This window comes from Pristiophorus japonicus, chromosome 5 (assembly GCF_044704955.1).
Source record: "Pristiophorus japonicus isolate sPriJap1 chromosome 5, sPriJap1.hap1, whole genome shotgun sequence".
NCBI classification, from domain to species: Eukaryota; Metazoa; Chordata; class Chondrichthyes; family Pristiophoridae; genus Pristiophorus; species Pristiophorus japonicus.
In genome coordinates, this window is record NC_091981.1 from 243,921,976 (window position 1) to 243,947,382 (window position 25,407).

Here is a 25,407-nt window from a genome sequence, read left to right on the forward strand (position 1 = left end):
GGTGCCCGAGAACTTCTCCGTTCTGGTAAGGAGCATGGAGGAGTCTGCCTCCAGCATTGCACAGAGCGCTGCGCGTACCATGGTGCACATCATCATCCAGACTGCAGATGATGGCGGACTCCCAGAAAGACCATGTAGATCCAGACCTCATGACGTGTGATATGGGTGGTGTGGCAGCTTCCATTGCAGCACAAGCGGAAGCATCGCAACGTCTTGGTGTTGTGATGCAGAGCATGGTTGGTGCCATTGAGTCTCAGACTGCTCTCATGCATCTCAGCTGAATGACACGTGTGATCTGACTGCTGCCATCGCCGCTGGGTCCACCACAGTCCACCGAAGATCTCACGGTGTAGCAGCAGCCCACCAATCTGTGCTCCTGCTCCTGAGGTAGTGGAAGCTATGCCTGGTGGCAAAGGCTGCATCCTCATAATGGACAAGTTGTGCAGCATGCAGCAGACGGTGACAAATAAGGACACCCGCTCTGTATTGGAGGACTCCCCCCGAGCGATCAAGGCAGCGGAACCGTTGCTTGAGCACTCTGATGGTCTGCTCAATTATATTCCTGGTGGCGGCATGGCTCTCATTATCCGAGTGGTGGGCAGGAGTGTTGGTTGGGGTTGTGGAGGGGAGTCATGAGCCAGGTGGAGAGCGGATAACCCTAGAGTTTGCTGTGGTGCCTGAAAGAGAGCTGGCACACCGGTCTGATGCAGAATGAAAGCATCATTGCTGTTGCCAGGATAGCAGGCATTCATGGTGAGGATTTTGCGTGTGTGGTCGCACACCAACTGCACATTCAGTGAGTGAATCATAGAATCATAAAAGTTTACAGCATAGAAGGAGGCTATTTCGGCCCATCGTGTCCATGCTGGCCAACAAGAGGCTATGCAGCCTAATCCCACTTTCCAACTTTAGGTCCTTAACCCTGCACTTCAAGTTCACATCCAAGTACTTTTTAAATGTGGTAAGAGTTTCTGCCTCAATCACCCTTTCAGGCAGTGAGTTCCAGACCCCCACAACCCTCTGCATAAAGAAATTTCCCCTCAAATCCGCTCTAAACTTTCTACCAATTACTTTAAATTTATGCTCCCTGGTTGTTGACCCCTCTGCTCAGAGAAATAGGCCCTTTCTATCCACTATATCTAGGCCCCTCATAATTTTATACATCTCAATGAGGTCTCCCCTCAGCCTCCTTTGTTCCAAGGAAAACAAAACAGCGTATCCAATCTGTCCTCATAGCTAATATTCTCCACTCCCGGCAATATCCTCGTAAATTTCCTCTGCAGCCTCTCCAGTGCAATCACGTCCTTCCTGTAATGTGGTGACCAGAAGTGCACGCAGTGCTCCAGCTGTGGCCTAACCAGTGTTTTCTACAGTTCAAGCATAACCCACCTACTCTTATATTCTATGCCTCGGTTAATAAAGGCAAGCATTCTGTATGCCTTCTTTACCACCTTATGCACCTGGCCTGCTATCTTCAAGGATCTGTAGACATGCACTCCCAGGTCCGTTTGTTCCTCGACACTTCTCAATGTACTTGCTGTGTATCTGTAAAGCATACACTCCCATGTTCCACCACCAGGGAGCTCATCCCCTGAAGTCCCAAAGGATCCCAGCATCTCTTGGGAGCACTGTATATAAGCTGGCCCCGAAGGCCTGTTCCTCACTCAAGAGTGTCTTAATAAACATAGAAACATAGAAACAGAGAAAATAGGTGCAGGAGTAGGCCATTCGGCCCTTCAAGTCTGCACCGCCATTCAATGAGTTCATGGCTGAACATGCAACTTCAGGACCCCATTCCTGCTTTCTCACCATACCCCTTGATCCCCCCTAATAGTAAGGACTACATCTAACTCTGTTTTGAATATATTTAGTGAATTGGCCTCAACAACTTTCTGTGGTAGAGAATTCCACAGGTTCACCACTCTCTGGGTGAAGAAGTTTCTCCTCATTTCGGTCCTAAATGGCTTACCCCTTATCCTTAGACTGTGACCCCTAGTTCTGGACTTCCCCAACATTGGGAACATTCTTCCTGCATCTAACCTGTCTAAACCCGTCAGAATTTTAAACGTTTCTATGAGATCCCCTCTCATTCTTCTGAACTCCAGTGAATACAAGCCCAGTTGATCCAGTCTTTCTTGATATGTCAGTCCCACCATCCCGGGAATCAGTCTGGTGAACCTTCGCTGCACTTCCTCAATAGCAAGAATGTCCTTCCTCAAGTTAGGAGACCAAAACTGTACACAATACTCCAGGTGTGGCCTCACCAAGGCCCTGTACAACTGTAGTAACACCTCCCTGCCCCTGTACTCAAATCCCCTCGCTATGAAGGCCAACATGCCATTTGCTTTCTTAACCGCCTGCTGTACCTGCATGCCAACCTTCAATGACTGATGTACCATGACACCTAGGTCTCATTGCACCTCCCCTTTTCCTAATCTGTCACCATTCAGATAATAGTCTGTCTCTCTGTTTTTACCACCAAAGTGGATAACCTCAAATTTATCCACATTATACTTCATCTGCCATGCATTTGCCCACTCACCGAACCTATCCAAGTCACTCTGCAGCCTCATAGCATCCTCCACGTAGCTCACACTGCCACCCAACTTAGTGTCATCCGCAAATTTGGAGATACTACATTTAATCCCCTCGTCTAAATCATTAATGTACAATGTAAACAACTGGGGCCCCAGCACAGAACCTTGCGGTACCCCATTAGTCACTGCCTGCCATTCTGAAAAATACCCATTAATTCCTACTCTTTGCTTCCTGTCTGCCAACCAGTTCTCAATCCACGTCAGCACACTACCCCCAATCCCATGTGCTTTAACTTTGCACATTAATCTCTTGTGTGGGACCTTGTCGAAAGCCTTCTGAAAGTCCAAATACACCACATCAACTGGTTCTCCATTGTCCACTCTACTGAAAACATCCTCAAAAAATTCCAGAAGATTTGTCAAGCATGATTTCCCTTTCACAAATCCATGCTGACTTGGACCTATCATGTCATCTCTTTCCAAATGCGCTGCTATGACATCCTTAATAATTGATTCCATCATTTTACCCACTACTGATGTCAGGCTGACCGGTCTATAATTCCCTGTTTTCTCTCTCCCTCCTTTTTTAAAAAGTGGGGTTACATTGGCTACCCTCCGCTCCATATGGCATGTTGGAAAATGACTGTCAATGCATCAGCTATTTCCAAGGCCATCTCCTTAAGAACTCTGGGATGCAGACCATCAGGCCCTGGGGATTTATCGGCCTTCAATCCCAACAATTTCCCGACTAATAAGGATTTCCCTCAGTTCCTCCTTCTTACTAGACCCTCTGAGCCCTTTTAAATCCAGAAGGTTGTTTGTGTCCTCCTTTAGTGAATACAGAACCAAAGTACTTGTTCAATTGGTCTGCCATTTCTTTATTCCCAGTTATGACTTCCCCTGATTTTGACTGCATGGGACCTACGTTTGTCTTTACTAACCTCTACGAAAGACTGAGGTCAATGTTACTTTAACTTCCGTGTGTGCAGCCTCATCTGTGTTAGGAACACAATAACTGGCGACGAGAATACGAACCCATCGCAAAGATACAGCAAACTATGGGCATCCTGGAAAAGTTCTCGGAGGGTGAGGACTGGGAAGCCTATGTCGAATGACTAGACCAGTACTTTGTAGCCAACGAGCTGGATGGAGAAGGAAGGGCTGCTAAAAGGAGAGCGGTCCTCCTCACGGTCTGCGGGGCACCGACCTACAGCCTCATGAAGAATCTTCTGGCTCCGGTGAAACCCACAGATAAGTCATATGAGGAGCTGTTTACACTGGTTCAGGAGCATCTTAACCCAAGGGAGAGCGTGCTGATGGCGACGTATCGGTTCTACACATGCCAGCGATCTGAAGGTCAGGGAATGGCGAGCTATGTCACCGAACTAAGGCGACTTGCAGGCCAATGTGAGTTTGATGGCTACCTGGAGCAAATGCTCAGAGACTTTTTGTACTGGGCATTGGCCACGAGACCATCCTACGGAAACTTTTGACTGGAGAGAAACCAACACTCAATAAGGCCATTGCGATAGCACAGGCGTTTATGTCTACCAGTGATAACACCAAACAAATCTCTCAGCACACAAGTGCTAGCAATGTTCATAAATTAACTGGAACTGTGTTTGCGAGCAGAAATGTACAGGGCAGAACCCACGAGTCTGCAACTGCCAGCAGGTCGCAGGTGACCCAGATGACTCAGAGTCCCCAACAAAGGATGAATACAAGGCAATTCGCTCCTTGTTGGCGTTGTGGAGGCTTCCATTCAGTCTATTCATGCCGCTTCAAAGGGTATGTTTGCAAGAGCTGTGGAACAATGGGGCACCTCCAACGAGCTTGCAAATGAGCTGCAAGCTCTGCAAAACCTGCTAACCACCACGTGGCAGAGGAAGATCGGTCCATGGTGGATCAAAGCAATTTCGAGCCTCAGAGAGATGCGGCAGATGCTGAAGTACACGGGGTGCACACATTTGCGACGAAATATCCACCTAAAATGCTAAATGTAAAATTGAATGGCTTACCCGTAGCCATGGAACTGGACACTGGCGCTAGCCAATCCATCATGAGTAAAAAGATGTTTGAGAGACTGTGGTGCAACAAGGCATTCAGACCAGCCCTGAGCCCCATCCACACAAAACTGAGAACGTACACCAAAGAGCTTATCACTGTCCTGGGCAGCACCATGGTCAAGGTCACTTACGAGGGCACGGTGCATGAACTGCCACTCTGGATTGTTCCAGGCGATGGCCCCACACCTGCTTGGAAGGAGCTGGCTGGGCAAAATCCACTGGAACTGGGATGACATCTGAGCGCTATCACATGTCGATGAGGCCTCATTTACCCAGGTTCTGAACAAATTTCCTTCCCTTTTTGAACCAGGCATTGGAAACTTTTCCGGGGCGAAGGTGCAGATCCACTTGGTCCCAGAGGCACGATCCATTCACCACAAGGCGCGAGCGGTACCTCACATGATGAGGGAGAGAGTGGAAATCGAGCTGGACAGGCTGCAACGCGAGGGCATCATCTCCATAGTGGAATTCAGCGAGTGGGCCAGCCTGATTGTTCCAGTACTCAAAAGTGATGGCACGGTCAAGATTTGCGGCGATTATAAAGTAACTATTAATCGTTTCTCGTTCCAGGACCAATACCCGCTACCTAAGGCAGACGACCTATTTGCGACGCTGGCAGGAGGCAAGACGTTCACCAAGCTCGACCTGATTTCGGCCGACATGACGCAGGAGCTGGAGTCTTCGAAGGGCCTCACCTGCATCAACACGCACAAGAGACTGTTCATCTACAACAGATGCCCGTTTGGAATTCGGTCGGCTTCAGCGATCTTCCAGAGAAACATGGAGAGCCGATTCAAGTCGGTACTGCGCACGGTGGTTTTTCAGGACGGCATATTGGTCACGGGTCTGGACACTGCCGAGCACCTACAAAACCTGGAGGAGGTCCTCCAGCGACTGGATCGCGTAGGGCTGTGGCTAAAGAGGTCGAAATGCACCTTCATGGCAACAGAAGTGGAGTTTTTGGGGAGAAAGATCGCGGCGGACGGCATTCGGCCCAAAGACGGCAAGACAGAGGCTATCAGGAATGCGCCCAGGCCACAGAACGTCACGGAGCTGCAATCGTTCCTGGGACGCCTCAACTATTTTGGTAACTTCCTACCGGGGTTAAGCACCGTTTTAGAGCCCCTACATGTGTTATTGCGCAAAGGTGAGAACTGGGTATGGGGAAAAAAACAAGTAATTGCTTTTGAGAAAGCCAGAAACATTTTATGTTCCAACAAGCTGCTTGTATTGTATTACCAGTGTAAAAGACTTGTGCTAGTACGTGACGCGTCATCGTACGGAGTCGGCTGTGTATTACAACAAGCTAACGTTGCGGGGAAGTTGCAACCTGTCGCCTATGCTTCCAGGAGCTTGTCTGAGGCCGAGAGGGCCTACAGCATGATTGAGAAAGAGGCATTAGCGTGTGTGTTCAGGTTAAAGAAAATGCATCAGTACCTGTTTGGCCTCAAATTTGAGCTGGAAACCGATCACAAGCCCCTCACATCCCTGTTCGCTGAAAACAAGGGGATAAATACCAATGCCTCAGCCCACATACAAAGGTGGGCACTCGCACTATCAGCGTATAACTATACCATCCGCCACAGGCCAGGCACCGAGAATTGTGCAGATGCTCTCAGTCGGCTACCATTGCCCACCACGGGGGTGGAAATGGTGCAGCCTGCAAACTTGTTGATGGTAGCGCAGCCCGCAAACTTGTTGATGGTCATGGAAGCGTTTAAAAATGATAAATCACGTGTCACGGCCCGCAAGATTAGGACTTGGACCAGCCAAGAGCCTCTGCTGCCCCATATAAAAAAAAACTGTGTACTGCATGGGAGCTGGGCCAGCATCACCGTTGAAATGCAAGGGCTAATCAAGCCGTTCCAGGGGCGAAAGGACGAGCTGTCCATTCTGGCAGACTGCCTGTTGTGGGGTAACCGCGTAGTGCTACCCAAAAAGGGCAGGCAGACCTTCATCTCGGATCTCCACAGCACACACCCGGGTATAGTAATGATGAAAGCGATAACCAGATCCCACATGTGATGACCCGGTATCGACTCTGACTTAGAGTCCTGTGTACGGCAATTCAGTGTGTGCTCAGTTGAGCAACGCGCCCAGAAAGGCACCACTAAGTTTGTGGTCCTGGCCGTCCAGACAATGGTCGAGGATCCATGTCGACTATGCAGGCCCGTTTCTCAGTAAAATGTTTCTGGTGGTGGTGGGTGCTTTTTCAAAATGGATTGAATGTGAAATAATGTCGGGAAGCACCGCCACTGCCACCATTGAAAGTCTGAGGGCCATGTTTGCCACCCACGGCCTGCCTGACATACTGGTCAGTGACAATAGGCCATGTTTCGCCAGTACCGAATTTAGAGAATTCATGACCCGCAATGGGATCAAACATGTCACCTCGGCCCCGTTTAAACCAGCCTCCAATGGGCAGGCAGAGCGGGCAGTACAAACCATCAAAAAGAGCCTTAAACGAGTCACAGAAGGCTCACTCCAAGCCCGCCTGACCGAGTACTGCTCAGCTACCGCACGAGATCCCACTTGCTCACAGGGGTGCCCCGACTGAGCTACTAATGAACACTTAAAACCAGACTCTCGCTGGTTCACCCCAACCTGCACGATCAGGTAGAGAACAGGCGGCAGCAACAAAATGTAAACGATGGTCGCGCCACTGTGTCACGGGAAATTGATCTGAATGACCCTGTGTATGTGTTAAACTATGGACATGGTCCCAAGTGGATCGCGGGCACGGTGATAGCTAAAGAAGGGAATAGGGTGTTTGTCGTCAAACTAGACAATGGACAAATTTGCAGAAAGCACCTGGACCAAACGAGGCTGTGGTTCACAGACTGCCCTGAACAACCCACAGCTTTTTCGAGCCCACAACACACACCTAAAGGATCAACGACACCACGCCGGAGCAGGAAATTGAACCCATCACGCCCAACAGCCCAGCAAGACCAGGCTCACCTAGCAGCCCTGCAGGGCCAACAACATGCCAGCCCAGCGAGGGCACAGCCAACACACCAGAACAGACATTTGTACCGAGGCAGTCCACCAGGGAAAGAAAGGCTCCCGACCACCTCACCTTGTAAATAGTTTTCACTTTGACTTTTGGCGGGGGAGTGATGTTGTGTATCTGTAAATCATGCACTCCCATGTTCCGCCACCAGAGAGCTCATCCCCTGAAGTCCCAAGGGATCCCAGCATCCCTTGTGAGCACTGTATATAAGCCGGCCCCTAAGGCCTGTTCCTCACTCTGGAGTGTTTTAATAAAGACTGAGGTCACTGTTACTTTAACCTCCCTGTGTGCAGCCTCATCTGTGCACAATAGTACTACCATTTAATGTGTATTCCTTTCCTTGTTAGTCCTCCCCAAATGCATTACCTCACACTTCTCTGGATTAAATTCCATTTGCCACTGTTCAGCCCACCTGACCAGTTGATTGATATCTTCCTGCAGTCCGCAGCTTTCTGTGAGTCGTAGCCTTTGCGGTTACGGAATTCCTCAGGATTGTTGCCCACAAGGCAACATGGGTACAGCCAATGGCGTCCTGCACCATGGGGAAGCCTGCTATCCTGACAAAGCCACATTCACACGCCAGCTGTTTCTCTCTAGTCCTGGGGAATGAAATGTATTCCTTTCCCCTTCTGTGCAGAACATCTGTGACATCACGGATGGAGCAATGTACAACCACCTGGGAGATGTTGGAGATGTCTCCTGTTGCACTCTGGAAGGATCCATTGGCATAGAAATTGAGCACGATGGTGATCTTGACTGTCACTGAGAGAGCCGTCCTTACCCTGGTCTGAGCTCGAGGTCTGGTTGCAGCAGCTGGCAGAGCTTTGTGACCACGTCCTTGCTGAAGCGCAGTCTTCGAACACACTGTTCCTCAGTGAAATTCATGAAAGAGAACTCCTGCAGGAATATCCTGGGAAGGTAAGGTCTCCTGTTGCCAGCCCTGTTGGGCCTCCATCCTCTGGCCACATTTGGCTTCCCTTCCTCCTGTCTTGCTCCTTGGATTGGTCCCTGCCTTTCCACCTGCTTAAGTTCCCTCAACGGTGACATCGGAGCAGGAGGTCGAATGCCAAGACAGCCCCCATGAAATGATTTAAATGTTATTATTTCAAATCTGCCCTCAATAGGAGACAGAACACTACTTCGACTGAAAATTGCTCAAATCTGTCCAACAGTAATACAAAAGCAAAGTTGCTGTCCAACAGCAAGTCTGCCTATGTGTTAGTAAGCTGCAAACAGAAATGGCCAACAAATATTCTTTTTAAAGATGACGCCTGTAAATAGCGCTCCTCCAGCCGACCCCGACTGAAACTTGACAGGGAAGCAGTCGTTGCCAGCGCCAGGTGGTAAGTGAGGGGGCGCCACCGAATTTCTCTTCTGGGGCGATAACGGGGCACTGCACATGGTGATGATGTCATCATCGGCAGGCACAGCCAAGTGGGGGTATCTGTTTGTGCCTCTGCAAAACCTCAGGCCAATTTAGCTGGGGGGTATGCTGTTCTCGCCATGCCTGAATGAAAACCCATTTGCACCCTCCGTGGGGGTGAACGGGAAGCACAAAGTACCTGAATTTCTCCTGCAATGTCTTTTTGACTGACTCATATAAACACCAACTGATAACTATGCAATTTTGTAAGAACGAGGATCCCACACAAAAACAACCAATGTAGTTGCTCAAATTCATTATAAAGTTACCATCTGGTAGCAGAAGTGACTACACAATGAACCAATTGCACGCTCAATTTATCTTTCAACTCAATCTCAACTTATGACTCTGTTGTATAAATAATTTATATAACTGCATGCAGCATTAAATAATTCTGAAAAAATTACTAAACTTACCCATAATATAAGCCATTGTGTATTAGAAAGGCCTCAAAGTTTTCCCACACAGCCACTGTCCTCTCTCTAAGCCTGTCAGTTCTCCTCATACTAGCACAGTAATAGACACAGATGGAGCTTACCGAAGCCATGGTACATTCTGCAAATTACCAGCTTTTTCTTTTAATACTCAAAACTTTGGGCTCAATTTTCCCTGGTCATTTGCGCATTTTTTTGGCATAAGTTTTTAAATTAAAGTTTCCCCAAGGAATCTGCACCAACATAACTGAGTTAGTTAAGATTTTTTTAGCTTAGTTTTTTTTGACCTCATGCCTGCGCCAGTTTTTATCATTTTTCAAAGTTCACCCAAAAACAAGTTATCCTAGGTCGGCGTATCTGGCCACTTCCAAAAAACCTTCTGGTGAGTTAAGAGAAAGCAGCGCACATTGAAAGATCGGCGCACAAAGACGCTATTGTTTCTCATCAAAGTTTTGGAGGGAGATTTAAATATGCATAATTAATTTTTTTTTAACCTTACAACAGAGTAGATGGAAGTTTGATGGAATTCTGAACTGTTCATTTTTTTTTAAACTCACATGCCATCATCGAACGTCTTCAAACAGGGCTGGAGGGTCGGAGCGTCGACCGGCAGAATCGGCCCTGCGCCCGGACACGGGCTCAGCTGCATAACAAGCCCGAGGGCAGGTGGCGATCAGAAAACTGCACTAGGCATCAAATGAGCCCGAGGGGTTTGGGGGTGGGGAGGGGGAAAGGTGCTGTTGAACGTGATCGGAAGAAATCACAAGATTGCAATGAGCCCAGGGGAGTGCGGTGGGGGGAGGAGGTGAAGGTGCTGTTGAAGGGATCGGAAGAAATCACAGGACTGCAATGAGCCTGGTGGGGTTGGGGGTGGGGTTCCTGATCACTGCACTTGCTTGGACCTGGGTGTGATTCATGCAGGCCTTGCGGAGAGAGAACAAAGAACCTGCCCTGCTTTCTTTGGGCTCAATTTTGAGCTTCTTGCAAAGGTAAAATTTAGCCATGGGGGCAATACTGACAATGCCATACCTTGTACGAGCCTACTGCATCATGGTGCTACGAAGGAGACAATTGATTCGACGTCATTGCAAGAGGAAACTCAGAGCACGTAGGGTGCTGGGCAGGGGGCCTTACCCACCTCAGATATATCGAGGCAGGCATTCGTACCTGCACCCGAGTGATGCAGATTGTGTCAGAAGCTGCGTTTCCGCAAAGAAGTTGTAACTGAGATCTGAGAGTTGGTGAAAGCAGACCTGCAACCTAAAAGCATCAGGAGGAGTGCTCTCTCAGCATGCAACACATGCCTGCATTAGCCAGGTGACGGCTGCTCTGTATGCATGGAGGAATTACTGCATAAAGTTCCCCATAATCGCCCAAGCAATCCATGAAAGGACTGTGGGCTTCTCCAGGATTGCTGGCTTCCCAAAGGTACAGGGCTGCATTGATTGTACCCACATTGCCTAGCAAGCACCTCCTGGAGGATTCCGAGATGTACAGGAACAGAAAAGGCTTCCACTCCATTAATGTACAGCTCGTATGTAACGACGTGCATCATATCATGTCAGTTGATGCAAAATACCCTGGGAGCAACAATGATGCGTTCATCCTACGTGACAGCGTTATATCTGCCATGTTTCAGCAGGTGCAGTCAGAAGGACAGAGCTGGCTACTGGGAGACAAAGGGTATGGCCTCGCCACCTGACTCATGACGCCTACACATAACCCGGACGGAAGCTGACCGTGAATGCAACATGTCACACATTCCGCGCGCAGCATCATAGTGAGAACCATTGGCATCTTGAAACAGTGTTTCCGATGGCTGGACCATTCCAGAGGCTACTTGCTGTACTCCCCTGAGATTGTCAGTCAGTTCACTGTTATGTGCTGCATGCTGCATAACTTAGCCATCATAAGACAGCAGCACCTGCGGTGAAAGTGGCTGATGATAATAATGTGGAAGATACAGATAACGAGCAGGAGGAGGATGACGAGGATGAGGAAGCCAAGCAAGTGCCTGAGGCCGGAGCACAACGGCGGAGGAGGGCGGGCCATCATGCCCCTTTAACGATTGCTCGAGCCTTACGCCAACAGCTCATCCATAAATGCTTTACTGATGCCTGAGGGCTCAGCGACAACTATTCCACATAGACCATGTTTACTGTTTGGAGCTGTTCCGTAATGTTGTGTTGTGTTAATGGAACATGATTCAGTTTTAATGTAAAATATATTTTATCCAAAAGTTTAACAAACAGTTCTTTTGTACTTACCTTAACTTTAATAAAATTATTCTTGTATCAAACTTTACTTTAAGATCACTCTTTAAGATCACTTAAAAACTTTACATAACTTACAAAAAACTGTAATTTAAGAACAGTTACAACAATAATAACAACAACAACAACAACAGCAGCAGCAGCAGCAAAGAAAGGTTGCACCCACCCATCTCTCCTCCACCTTATTATAAGACAGCCCGCTGTGCTGGGTGTTAGATTCTCCACCACTCCTGCCCGCAGGCAGTGGCGCAGTGTTTCTGGGCTTGGTACCAAGCTTATGCCTTCTAAGATCTCGGATACTGCGCACTTGTTGAGGGGGGGGCAGGGGGGGTGAGGCGTCAACATCAGGCGGCAAGTTGGAGGGCCCAGATGGCAAGCTGGAGGACCCGGCTTTGGACTCTTCAGAGGTTGGTGTGGGAATTGGAGTGGTTGATTCTGTCAATGGGCATGGGGTCTGGGCGTGTTCCCTTATTGCAGCAGCTAACTCCAACATGCTCTCCCTCATGCATCCTGACAGTGTCTCAACAATCTCCAACATTCCTTCCCTCATATTGAGCAAAACTGTCTGAACTACCTGCAACATTCGCTCCCTTATGCTCACTGAGAGTGTTTGAACTATCTGTGATATTCCCTCCCTCATGGTTACTGACATGGTTTCAGCTGATTGAGATATTCCCTCACATTATTCCAATTTCTCGTGGGAGTGTTTTTACTTCTCCCAACAGTCCCGATACCTCATCACCCACCCACTGATGGTGTCCAGGAGTGATCACGTAAGGTCAATGCTCTCTGCATGCATTGCCATCATGTGAACCACATCTGTTAGATCCTGCACCTCAGGAGAGCGTGGTCAAGCTCTCCTTCCCCTCCTCACCCTGGGTGTGGCTCGCAGCATCGAAGTGAGACCCGCAGCCTCAGATGGTGGAGCCCTGGGTGTGCCTTGCTGCATCCCACTGGGACCTGCAGCCTCGGACGGTGCGGCCCTGAGTGTGCCTCGCTGCACCCCACTGGAATCCCCAGCCTTGGACGGTGGGAAACCATGGAATGTCCCACTAACACTCAAACCACTTGTCAGGGAAGGGGCTGGCACCTTAATGGGCTGCACCTGCACCTCCTCAAAAATGAGTACAACAGTAGAGGCTTCATCCATCCCCTCCCCCTCCCCCCCCATGCTCTTGGTCTGGAAAGTGGGATTGGAAGATGTTCTCCTCTTCAGACTCATCCTCGTCTGAATCATCTTCTGCATTGTCAGGGTTGGCCTCAAGTTCTGCAAAATATAACAGAACAGACAAATGATTAGCAGCAGAGGAGGGGGCAGGGTGGCATGAGTAGGCTCACACAGCGCAGGCAGCAGGCTCATTTGAAGGACCACGATGAATGAAAGCACATTGCATCAACCGAAGCGTAGCTGACGGAGACATCCCCATGAATCGAAGCATGGCTAGCCCACGCAGTACTTAACATTTAGCAAAGCCAGACTGTGGAATTTGCAGGACTTACTCTTTCCCTCGAGTGTGGGCCCAGCTTGTGCAGTGATGGTTGCTTTTCTCCAGCAGGACTCATCAAAGCAGCGACCCTCTCTTCCAAGGGTGTCAGTGGCTGCAGATTTGCCAGGCCTCCTCCAGTTCGAGTTCTTTCCCTTTTGTTATGTGCCATTTTCCTTTGCAAAGTTGAAAATACAACTTTTTGGAGAGGGTGTCTTTCTGCTGGGTGGGACATATACAGTTGGTCACATTTATATTACAATTGCAATTGCATTGAATAAATGAAAATATTACTTACAATAACTACTTGACCAAAGTCCTGCCACTTCTTTTTGCACTGGCCTCCAGATCTCGGGGTGGTCACCATTGCACAGTAATCTTCTGCAAGTTGGCTCCAGCATTTCTTCATTGTTTTGGGAGGAACTTTTGTGTGACCTCTGCTGGTGTCCAGCTCCTGCCATCTGGCCTCAATCACAGTAACTAGTGCCTCCACTTCATCCAACAAGAAATTCTTGGTCCTTGCACCGCATTGCATCTTGTATTGCAGCTCCGATTTTTCCAATGTTCTCACACAGCACTCAACGTTCTCACACACACACAACTGGCTCTTTAAAAATGGCCGATTGCAGACTGGGAGCTGTACTGCACATGCGCGCTCATAGGCATAACATCAAAAACGTCCTTTTTTTTCTCGCGCATGTGCAGAAGGTGTGGCATCATTTTTTTGGCGCAGACAGCAGGCTCCACTCCCCCCCGACCACCCTCCCCGCCCTGCCCCCGAGGCGACTGGACAGACTGCGTGGCGCCAATTTTGAAAAATACAATGAGGAAACTTGCCACAAATATTTTTGGAGTATTTCTGGCCTAGAAAAACAGGTGTAACTCTGGCAATATGCCAAAAAATGGCTTTGGGCAAAATTGAGCCATATCTTCTGCTTTAAAGATATATACTAGCCTAAATTAACCGGCACAGATACGATGAGCCGAACGGCCTCCTTCTGTGCCATAAATTTCTGTGATTCTAAATATTTCATTCAATTGCAGTTTACTCCCAAATGCCTGGAAACAAATTCAAAGTTCACCAGAATGTGACATTGACAATACCGAATTTTCCTTGGGCAAGGTATGAGCATAGTTTTTAAAGCTCCAGGTGCAGTTTTGATGTGTACAGTGAGGTAGCCTAATTGGAGGGGAGGAGGAAATTGGAAAATTGCAATTCAGGTGAAACTTAAAGAAATACAGGCACTGAAAGAGAAGTGGGCAGAATAAAGGTCAAAACAGTTGTGAGCCTTTGGAAAGGCAAAAAAATATATACCAGCCCATTGATGGCCTTTACCAAGGCTTAAGGGGAGAGGGGAAACAACTGATAGTATACATTCAAATGAGGGAATTCCATAAGGAAATCCACTGTGGTACTATTGGAGCTATAAAGAAAAAAAAGTTACAGCAGCAGAACAATTGCAACAATGGCTTCTCATAAACTAAGTGGCAGTAGGGGGAAAAAAATCAAGAGAAGCGAGGCAGAAATGGCCTGAAAACTGTTCATGAAATGTTTCCATTTTGCCATTTCTGTACACAGCCTATTCCGTAGTAACCTTAGCTGCCCATTACATGTTGACGCAGGTCCTGAATGCATGAACATTGGAAAGTAGCCTGCAGTCTAGCCTACAGTGTAAAATTAAGTCATCCTTAATTCATTTCAATATTACAACGAAGTTCCCATAAATGCACATGATGCGCAGAGCTAGTACTGGTAGCTCGGAGTGCTTCAGCTCAGAGTGAGAAAACAAGTTTGGTAAGTGGGAGAGTTAGGTGAAGTGGGAGTGAGAGGTGTTGCTTTGCCTTGTTTTTGCAATCATTTTCCTCAGAGCGGCGGCGTATCTGAGCTGGAGCAGACCAAGGCCTGAGAGTGGGGATAAAAGCCACAGCAGACCACAGCATACGGCCAAGTGTGATCTCCTGGACTAGTTTCGATCGCCTGGTTGGGTCGGAGAGGAATTTTCCCAGATTTTTTCCCCAATTGGCCTGGGTTTTAATCTATGTTTTTGCCTCTCCCAGGAGATCGCACGGCTCTGGGTGAGGAGAACTCTGCTGTGTGACATCGCAGATAAGGCAGGTAAGTGATTGGTAGTGATTGTGGGCTAAGTTTTTCTTTAAATTAACATATAGCGTGTAACTAAATACTAAAAACTAACTTTTATTTGTTTAACTAATTTTATAAACTATACAGGGTAAATACTTGATTAACGCTAAACTAATTAATTAAATAATATAATGGGAAAACAGGGGATGTGTTGCTGCTGCAATATGTGGAAACTTCTGGACGTTTTGGTCCAGGGCGACTATATCTGCGGTAAGTGTCTGTGGCTCGATGAACTTCGGCTCCAAGTTGAGGAACTGGAGTCCATGCTGTAGATATTGCGAGACAGTTACCTGGACTTTTTGCTCCAGGAGGCAGCCACACCCTCTAGATTAAATACTTTAGAATTGACACGTGGTCAGGGACAGGAGGGTGTGAAGCAGGTAAAGGGATCCAGACGGTAGTATTACAGGAGCCTCAGTCCCTGCACCAGTCCAATAAATTTGAGGTTCTTGCAACCCTTAAGGCACCGTGGTGCAGAAAGCCATTCAAGTGGGGGGAATAGAGAGGCAGGTGGTTGTCGTAGGGGACAGTATAGTTAGGGGGATAGATAGGGTTCTCTGCAGACAAGAGCATGCGTCCCGAAGGCTGTGTTGCTAGCGTAAAGGACATCTCCTCCAGGCTGGAGAAGAACTTGGAGTGGGAGGGGGAGGATTCAGTTGTCATGGTACACGTAGGTGCCAATGACATAGGTAGAACTAAGAAAGGGATTCTGCTGAGAGAATTTGAACAGTTAGGGACTAAATTGAAAAGCAGAACCACAAAGGTAATAATCTCTGCATTATTACCTGAGCTACTAGCAAACTGGCATAGGGTCAATAGAATCAGGGAGATGAATGCGTGGCTCAAAGGTTGATGTGGGAGAAGTGGGTTTCGATTCGTGGGGCACTGGCACCAATACTCGGGAAAGAGAGAGCTGTTCCGTGGGGACGGACTACACCTGAACTATACTGGGACCAGAGTTCTAGCGAACCGACTAACCAGGGAGGTTGATAGGGCTTTAAACTAAATAGGGGGGGGGGACGGGGGGCGGGGGGGGAGGACGGTCACAGTAGAGAGCAATCTAGAATGCTAAAGAGAAAAGAAAAGGAAGCAATGCAGGAAAGTGATTGTGGTAAGGATAACCAGGAAGGGACAGAGCATACAAACAAATGAGTGCACTAGCAAATAGGGTCCAGGTAAGAAAAAATAGCAATAAGACAAATAGGGCTATAGTACAAAATAATTAGCTAGTAGCTCAGGTAATAAAAGCATTGGATCTGAATGCACAAAGCATCTGTAATAAGGTAGATGAATTAAAAGCGCAAATAGATGTAAACGGATACGATATAGTTGCAATTACGGAGACATGGTTGCAGCGTGACCAGTGTTAGGAACTGAATATCCAAGGATATTCGATATTCAGGAAGGACAGGCAAAAAGGAAGAGGAGGTAGTGTGGCTATTTTAGTAAAGGAGGCAGAATCAGTGTATTGAGGTGCTGGGGTGAGCGGGAAGCTCACATACCAGTGCCACATGAGGCTCGCAAAGATTTTAGTTGTCAGACCTCATTTTCGCACGTGTGCTCCTTCTGGTCCACGTGGAAAGCTTTTTATCAAAAAAAAATTAAGCTTACCTGAGCCTCTTCTGACAGTCCAGTTCCTGGCAGATTTGGTCTGGCGGGGAAGACACTTCTACTCCTCCACTCAGGCCCCTTATTTGCAATGCAAAGGCGTTAATGCCTGCTTGAGGCGTGGGTAAAGGACGCCTCTTATTTGTCCTTACCTAATAGGACAGTTGTCGCACTTCCGACCGAAAGTGTACACGGAGCTCCTGCCTGCCATTTTGGACCAATTTCTAGGCCTTCGTGTTTTATTTAGCCTACTACACAGACAACTTTTGTTTTAAGTTTTCTAGACTTCTTTGAAGTCCAGACATTTGTAAAACTCCCGAACTTTAAAATAAAACTGCATATATATTTCTTGTCACGTTTAAATTAAGCCACATGTTCCAACTGTTCATTTGTTCACAACCAATATCAGTCACTTACAACTTCTGATGAGACACCTCCAGATTCTTATGCATGTGAGAAGGTTCTTCTTTCTTTGTATCCCTTATCTTCAGCTTTGGAGGTGTTTTTTTTCTCTCAAGTTTATTCTTGTCCTGATAATCACTAAATTTTTCACTCTGGTCAAGTTCCTCATTAGTAGGTACTTCTGTTTTCATGGTCTTGCGACTAGTGGGGGCTTTCTTTTGTAGTGTAAAGTTCTAATAAAAATTTTTAAAATGATTAAGTTGACAAGAATTTCCAGATACAACAACAATAACTTGCATTTATATAATGGCACCTTTAGCGTAGAGTAAATTTTCGAGAATCAATTAAGTCTTATATTGTTGACACATTTTACATATGATTTTCATTGTTCAACAAAACAGTTGCACATAAATGAGTTAAACTGTCTGTACACAGTGTCTGTAATAAAACGGGAGTTGGAGGCAATCATGTGTTGCGAGGAACCAGACATATTGAGACATGGTTAAAGAAAAATCAGGACTGGGAACTAAACATTGCAGGGTAAAACATATTTAGAAAAGATCGAGAGGGAAAAAGGGGAGTTGGAGCAGCTGTACATACTAGGGATAACATAATGGCAGGAGAAAAAAGTGACGCAGCTATCAGCAAGACAAAAATAGAATCCATATAGATAGAGATAAAAAAATTTAAAACGATCAATCACACTAATAGGTGTAGTCTACTGGTCACCTAATAGTGGAAGGGAGGTTGAGGAAGAAATATGCAGACAAATTAGGGAAATGAGCAAAAAACACAGAATCATAATCATGGGGGATTTCAACTACCCTGATATTATTTGGACAGAAGAGGTAGGAAAAGGAGATAAGGGAATAGAGTTCCTACAATGTGTACAGGAATCCTTTCTAAACCACTATATAAAAAGCCCAACAAGGGAGGATTCACTATTGGATCTAGTAATGGGGAATGAACCAGAGTAGATAAGAGAAGTAAAAGTAGGGGAACATCTAGGCAAAAGTGACCATAATATAATACGCTTTAAGATGATAATTGAGAAGGACATAAGTATGACAAAAACCGGGGTAATAGATTAGAGAAAAACTGATTTTGAAGGGCTGAGAATAGAGCTTGGGAAAATAAAATGGGCAACAATATGGCAAACAAAGATGTAGAGCAGCAATAGGAAACATTTAAAATGCTGTTCAACAGAGTGCAGGAACAATATATTCCACTAAAAGGAAAGAACAAACTAAACACTAATGAGACTCCATGGATGAATAAAGTCATAAGGGAACAATTTGAGGGCAAGGAAAGAGACATACATTAAGTACATAGACAGCAGGTGAGTGCATGATAAGAGAGAATACAAAAAGATTAGAAGAGATGTCAAAAAAACAAAAGGAAGACAAAGAGGAACTCTGAAATTAAATTATCAAAGAACATAAAACAAAAGAGTAAAATATTTTACAGGCACATTAATAAAAAAGGAAGGTTGGGATGAAAATAAACCCATCAAAGGAGACAGGATAATACCACAGGTAACGTCAGCGAGATGGCAGAAATATTAATTATTTTGCTTCAGTATTTACCAGGGAGATAGAACAGGTGGACATGACATTGAATGATGAGATTAGTAATGAGATAAGCACATTTAAAATAAAAAGAGGGGATATATTAAATAAACTAATTAAACTCAAAGGGGATAAAACCCATGGTCTGGGTTGGATTGCATTCACGCATTTTAAAAGAATCTAGGGAAGAGATAGCAGAGGCCTTACTACACATATTTAATAATTCATTAAAAAAAGGTGTAGTGCCAGAGGACTGGCGGATAGCTAATGTAATGCCTATATTTAAGAAGGGGGATGTCCAGGGAATTATAGACCAGTCATCTTAACATCGGTGGCAGGAAAAATAATGGAATCCCTACTAAAGGAGAAAATAGAACATCTCAAAACCAAAAATATAATAAATAGCATGGATTTCAAAAGAGAAAATCTTGCTTGACCAAACTCATTGAATTTTTTGAAGAGGTAACAGAGAGAGTAGACAATGGTAATGCAGTAGATGTAATTTATCTAGATTTTCCAAAAGGCCTTCGATAAGGTACTCCATAATAGACTGATGAACAAGGTCAGAGAATGCGGAGTCAGGGGACAAGTAACAAAATGGATAGATAGCTGGCTTCAAGACAGAAAGCAGAGAGAGTTGGGGTAAGTGGTAGCTATTCATACAGTGGCAGAAGGTGGGTAGTGGTGTTCCACAAGGGTCAGTGCTGGGACCACTGTCATTCACAATTTATATTAACAAATTAGATTTTGGAATCAAAAACACAACTTCTAAATTTGTGGATGACACCAAATTGGGGGTGATAGCCAATACTGAGGAGGATTGCGACAAAATTACAGGAGGACATTAATAAACTTGCAGAATGGGCATATAATTGGCAAACATAGTTCAACACAGATAAATATGAGTTATTACATTTTGATAGGAAGAATAGGGAGGTCTTATTACTTGGAAGGCGAGAGTCTAGGTGGGGTAGAGGAATGAAGGGATCTCGGAGTACAAATAAACAAATCGCTAAAAGTTGTGACACAGGTTAGCAAAGTCATAAAAAAAAAAGCAAACCAAGCATTAGGGTTTATTTCTGGAGATATAGAATTGAAAAGTAATGAAGTTATGCAAAACCTGTATCCTACTTTGGTTAGACCACACTTGGAGTACGAATGGTTTTGATAGGGTGGATACAGAGAGAATGTTTCCATTTATGGGGAAGAGCATAACTAGAGACCATCAATATAAGATAGTCACCAAGAAATCCAATAGGGAATTCCGAAGAAAACTCTTTACCCAAAGAGTGGTGAGAATGTGGAACTCGCTATCACAGGGAATGGTTGAAGCGAACAGTATAGATGTATTTAAGTGAAGGCTAGACAAGCATATGAGGAAGAAGGGAATAGAGGGTTATGCGGATAGATTTAGGTGAGGGAAGATGCGAGGAGGCTCAAGTGGAGCATAAACGCCAGCATGGACTTGTTGGGCCAAATGGCCTGTTTCTGTGCTGTATATCCTATGTAATCCTATGTAATAATATCCATATATCAAGTTCAATTTCTTCTTAGAGACCATTTATATGGGCTACAACGTCTTGCAAGGCTTTTCTAACAGTGTATAAAATCTTGGAATCCATACAGATATGGTATCACCAAAATTACATAGTGATGGAATAAGTTTCATGATAAATCAGAAAAATGAATGATTGGCAAAGTCATTTGTTAAATGGGAAGAATTGAAAGATTGCACCAACTACAAATGCAGTAGTTTAGGCAGGTTTTTTATTTTAATATCTGCGCTCAAAATCATGGGCTATAGTGAAAGATCAGCTCTTATACAATCAGGTTTAATATAAACTATATACTTTGCAAAGCTTTCTTTATCTTGCCTTACGGCTGGAACTGCCTAAACTTATTTTAGTTAGCATTTCTACAGTTAATACAAAGAGGCAATAAGGTTGGGTTGAACAAGAGAGGAAGCAATCTAACCCATTAAGGTGCATTTTTAACTTCTGAGGGCTCCAGTGTTTCACAGCAATGAGAGAGGAGGGGGAAAGAGAGGAGGGGGAGAAAAAGATGATGGAGGAAGAGATGAAAAGGAGGAAGGCAGATAGATATTGAGAAAACGAAGGAGGGAGAAATTGAAGGGAGGTTGCATTTGGACCTAAGCCAAAGGATCCATTCTTCATGTTCTATAACATTTGAAATGGTTCAATTGCTTACAACCTGTTTATCCACCTTTTCATTTCCCCCATGTCTATTTAGAGTTTGTTGTGTTTTAGCAATACATTAATCCTTTTGTGTATGCCTACACTACAAGTAAAGATCTCAATAAAGCTAAATGTTGAGAGATGAAAAAGCATTGAGAAATGTTTTAAATAATAAGTCAGTTGATGGGAAAGAGAGATAAAGAGAAGAAAATAGAAAATAGTCGGTTATTCCTCAAAAGGGAAGCGAGAGAGAAAAAAAAAATCAAACAATTCTAGATGATCCCTTAAATGAATGATGGAAGATGCAAGGTTCCTATTCATATTGTCCATCCCAATCTAAAGCAAATAACACTATTCTAATACATATTTTTGCTACTGAAACAACCTTCACTGTGGAGTTTACAATCTTTCTACTTTAACAGACATCAAATTTTAAATACTACTTTTCTGGAGTATTTGAAACATTGAGAACAGTAAGCTAAGATCAAGTATGAAATGGGACAGCATCAGTGTTAGGCTACACCCCTAAATTGTTTTGATAGTACAACTTAGGTTAAGCCATCTATATCTATCTCCTATCTAGCACTGTTAATTAAGTACAGAGTACCAGCGAATCTGGTTCTAATATTGCAGCCACATACATGTTTCTTACATTACAACAGCGACTACACTCCAAAAGTACTTTATTGGCTGTAAAGCACTTTGAGACGTCTGGTGGTCGTGAAAGTCTCTATAAAAATCCAAGTCTTTCTTTCGTTCTTTCCTTCTAGGACTGCTATTCTAAATAACTGTTCAGGCAGCCACTTATGCTAGCTAACCTTTGTGCACATTATTTCATTCATTCCATTTGTAAAAAGCTTTATAACTGGTGTTGGAAATATTGAAAATGTATTCTCATTCAATGCACCCGTCGGCTACAAGAGCAGGCCAAAGGCTGGGTATTCTGTGGCGAGTGGCTCACCTCCTGACTCCCCAAATCCTTTCCACGATCTACAAGGCACAAGTCATAATATGGAATACAGTGATGGAATGCTCTTCACTTGCCTGGATGAGTGCAACTCCAACAACATTCAAAAAATTCTACACAATCCAGGACAAAGCAGCCCGCTTGATCAGTACCCCACCCGCCACCTTAACAATCACTCCCTCCACCAACACACAGTGGCTGCAGTGTGTACCATCTACAAGATGCACTGCAGCAACTCACCAACGATCTTTGACGGCACCTCCCAAACCCGTGACCTCTAACACCTGGAAGGACAAGGGCAGCATGTGCATGGGAACACCACCACCTGCAAGTTCCCCTCCAAATCACACACCATTCTGACTGGAGATATATCGCGATATATAGTCACAGCATCAAAATCCTGGAACTTCCTCCCTAACAGCACAGTAGGAGTACCTTTACCAGATGGACTGCAGTGGTTCAAGAAGGCAGCTCACCATCACCTTCAAGGACAATTAGGGATGGATAATATATGCTTGCCTTGCCAGCGATACCCACATCCCGTGAACGTATATTTTTTAAAAGTTGCTTTAATGTAGCAACATTTCCCATTATTCTTCCAAAACGCTTAATCTATGTCCTTTTACATTGATCTATTCCCTTCTTCACAGTTCATTACATCTCCTAGTTTAATATAATTTACATATTTGGATATACTGCCCTCTATTCTCAAATAATATAAAGTGATAAATATCAATGTTTGCAGGAAAAGCATGGCCAGGATTCTTCTCTTCAGGATGAAAACATTTACATGTGGTAGGCGGAGAAGGAAGTCAGCGGTGGTCCAGACAGATGAAGGAAATACAAGTCAGGCGGTGAGACAGCTGTCAGCTGCATTATGCACATTTTCCTTTTTTCTCTGCCACTATCTGCATAATTTCAGGCAAGATTACGGAAAAGCCCAGCCTATGTTACTGCCAATCAATTGGACCATTCTCTGCGGCTTCGGCAGAGGTAACAGCTGCAGTGCAGGTTTAAGAAGCTTTCAGTGAGGTTACAATACGTTTTATTAACCTCCTTTCTTCCACAACAAAAATATAGCATAGAAGTACTGAATAAGAAACAGCTACATAGAAAATAGCAAAACATCAACATCATAGGTTCTGTGATGAGGCTCTGTGCCTCAATGCGAGGAGTATTCGGAATAAGGTGGACGAATTAACTGCACAGATAGCAGTTAATGGATATGATGTAATTGGCATCACGGAGACATGGCTCCAGGGTGACCAAGGCTAGGAACTCAACATCCAGGGGTATTCAGCATTTAGGAAGGATAGACAGAGAGGAAAAGGAGGCGGGGTGGCATTGCTGGTCAAAGAAGAAATTAATGCAATAGTAAGGAAGGACATTGGCTTGGATGATGTGGAATCGGTATGGGTGGAGCTGCGAAATACCAAAGGGCAGAAAACACTGGTGGGAGTTGTGTACAGGCCACCAAACAGTAGTAGTAAGGTTCAGGAAAGCATCAAACAAAAAATAAGGGATGTGTGCAATAAAGGTACAGCAGTTATCATGGGCGACTTTAATCTACATATAGATTGGGTTAACCAAACTGGTAGTAATGCAGTAGAGGAGGATTTCCTGGAGTGTATTAGGGATGGTTTTCTTGACCAATATGTGGAGGAACCGACTAGAGAGCTGGCCATCCTAGACTGGGTGATGAGTAATGAGAAGGGACTAATTAGCAATCTTGTTGTACGAGGCCTCTTGGGGAAGAGTGACCATAATATGGTAGAATTCTTTATTAAGATTGAGAGTGACACAGTTAATTCAGAAACTAGGGTCCTAAACTTAAGGAAAGCTAACTTCGATGGCATGAGGCATGAATTGGCTAGAATAGACTGGCAAATGATACTTAAAGGGTTGACGGTGGATAGGCAATGGCAAACATTTATAGATCACATGGATGAACTTCAACAGTTGTACATCCCTGTCTGGAGTAAAAATAAAAAAACAGGAAAGTGGCTCAACCATGGCTAACAAGGGAAATTAAGGATAGTGTTAGATCCAAGGAAGAGGCATATAAATTGGCCAGAAAAAGTAGCAAAACTGAGGACTGGGAGAAATGTATAATTCAGCAGAGGAGGACAAAGGATTTAATTAAGAGGGGGAAAATAGAGTAGGAGAGGAAGCTTGCCAGGAACATAAAAACTGACTGCAAAAGCTTCTATAGATATGTGAAGAAAAAAGATTGGTGAAAACAAACGTAGGTCCCTTGCAGTCGGACTCAGAAGAATTAATAATGGGGAACAAAGAAATGGCAGACCAATTGAACAAATACTTTGCTTATGTCTTCATGAAGGAAGACACAAATGACCTTCCGGATGTACTAGGGGGCCGAGGGTCGAGTGAGAAGGAAGAACTGAAGGATATCCTTATTAGGCGGGAAATTGTGTTGGGGAAATTGATGGGATTGAAGGCCGATAAATCCCCAGGGCCTGATTGTCTGCATCCCAGAGTATTTAAGGAGGTGGCCCTAGAAATAGTGGATGCATTGGTAATCATTTTCCAAATCTATCGACTCTGGATCAGTTCCTATGGACTGGAGGGTAGCTAATGTAACCCCACTTTTTAAAAAAGTTGGGAGAGAGAAAACAGGTAATTATAGACCGGTTAGCCTGACATCAGTAGTGGGGAAAATATTGGAATCAGTTATTAAAGATGAAATAGCATTTGGAAAGCGGTGACAGGATCGGTCCATGTCAGCATGGATTTATGAAAGGGAAATCATGCTTGACAAATCTTCTAGAGTTTTTTGAGGATGTAACTAGTAGAGTGGATAAGGGAGAACCAGTGGATGTGGTACATTTGGACTTTCAAAAGGCTTTTGACAAGGTCCCACACAAGAGATTAGTGTGCAAAATTAAGGCACATGGTATTGGGGGTAACGTATTGACATGGATAGAGAACTGGTTGGCAGACAGGAAGCAAAGAGTGGGAATAAACGGGTAATTTTCAGAATGGCAGGCAGTGACGAGTGGGGTGCCGCAGGGCTCAGTGCTCGGACCCCAGCTATTTACAATATACATTAATGATTTAGACGAAGGAATTGAATGTAATATCTCCACGTTTGCAGATGACACTAAGCTGTGTGGCAGTGCAAGCTGCAAGGAGGATGCAGGGGACTTGGACAGGGTGAATGGGTACATGCATGGCAAATGCAGTATAATGTGGATAAGTGTGAGGTTATCCACTTTGGTAGCAAAAACAGGAAGGCAGATTATTATCTGAATGGTGACAGATTAATAAAAGGGG

At 45.1% G+C, this 25,407-nt stretch overlaps 1 protein-coding gene across 5 annotated transcripts in view; it reads right to left on the reverse strand.

Annotated features, from left to right (window-relative positions):
- odad2 (outer dynein arm docking complex subunit 2) overlaps window positions 1–25,407 on the reverse strand; it is a 671,461-nt gene that overhangs the window by 498,062 nt on the left and 147,992 nt on the right. For all 5 annotated transcript variants that reach the window (XM_070881478.1, XM_070881480.1, XM_070881476.1 and 2 more), the window contains exon 8: window positions 17,399–17,616. In XM_070881478.1, the coding sequence (XP_070737579.1) occupies window positions 17,399–17,616 (218 nt within the window). The remainder of the gene's footprint in view (window positions 1–17,398; window positions 17,617–25,407) is intronic.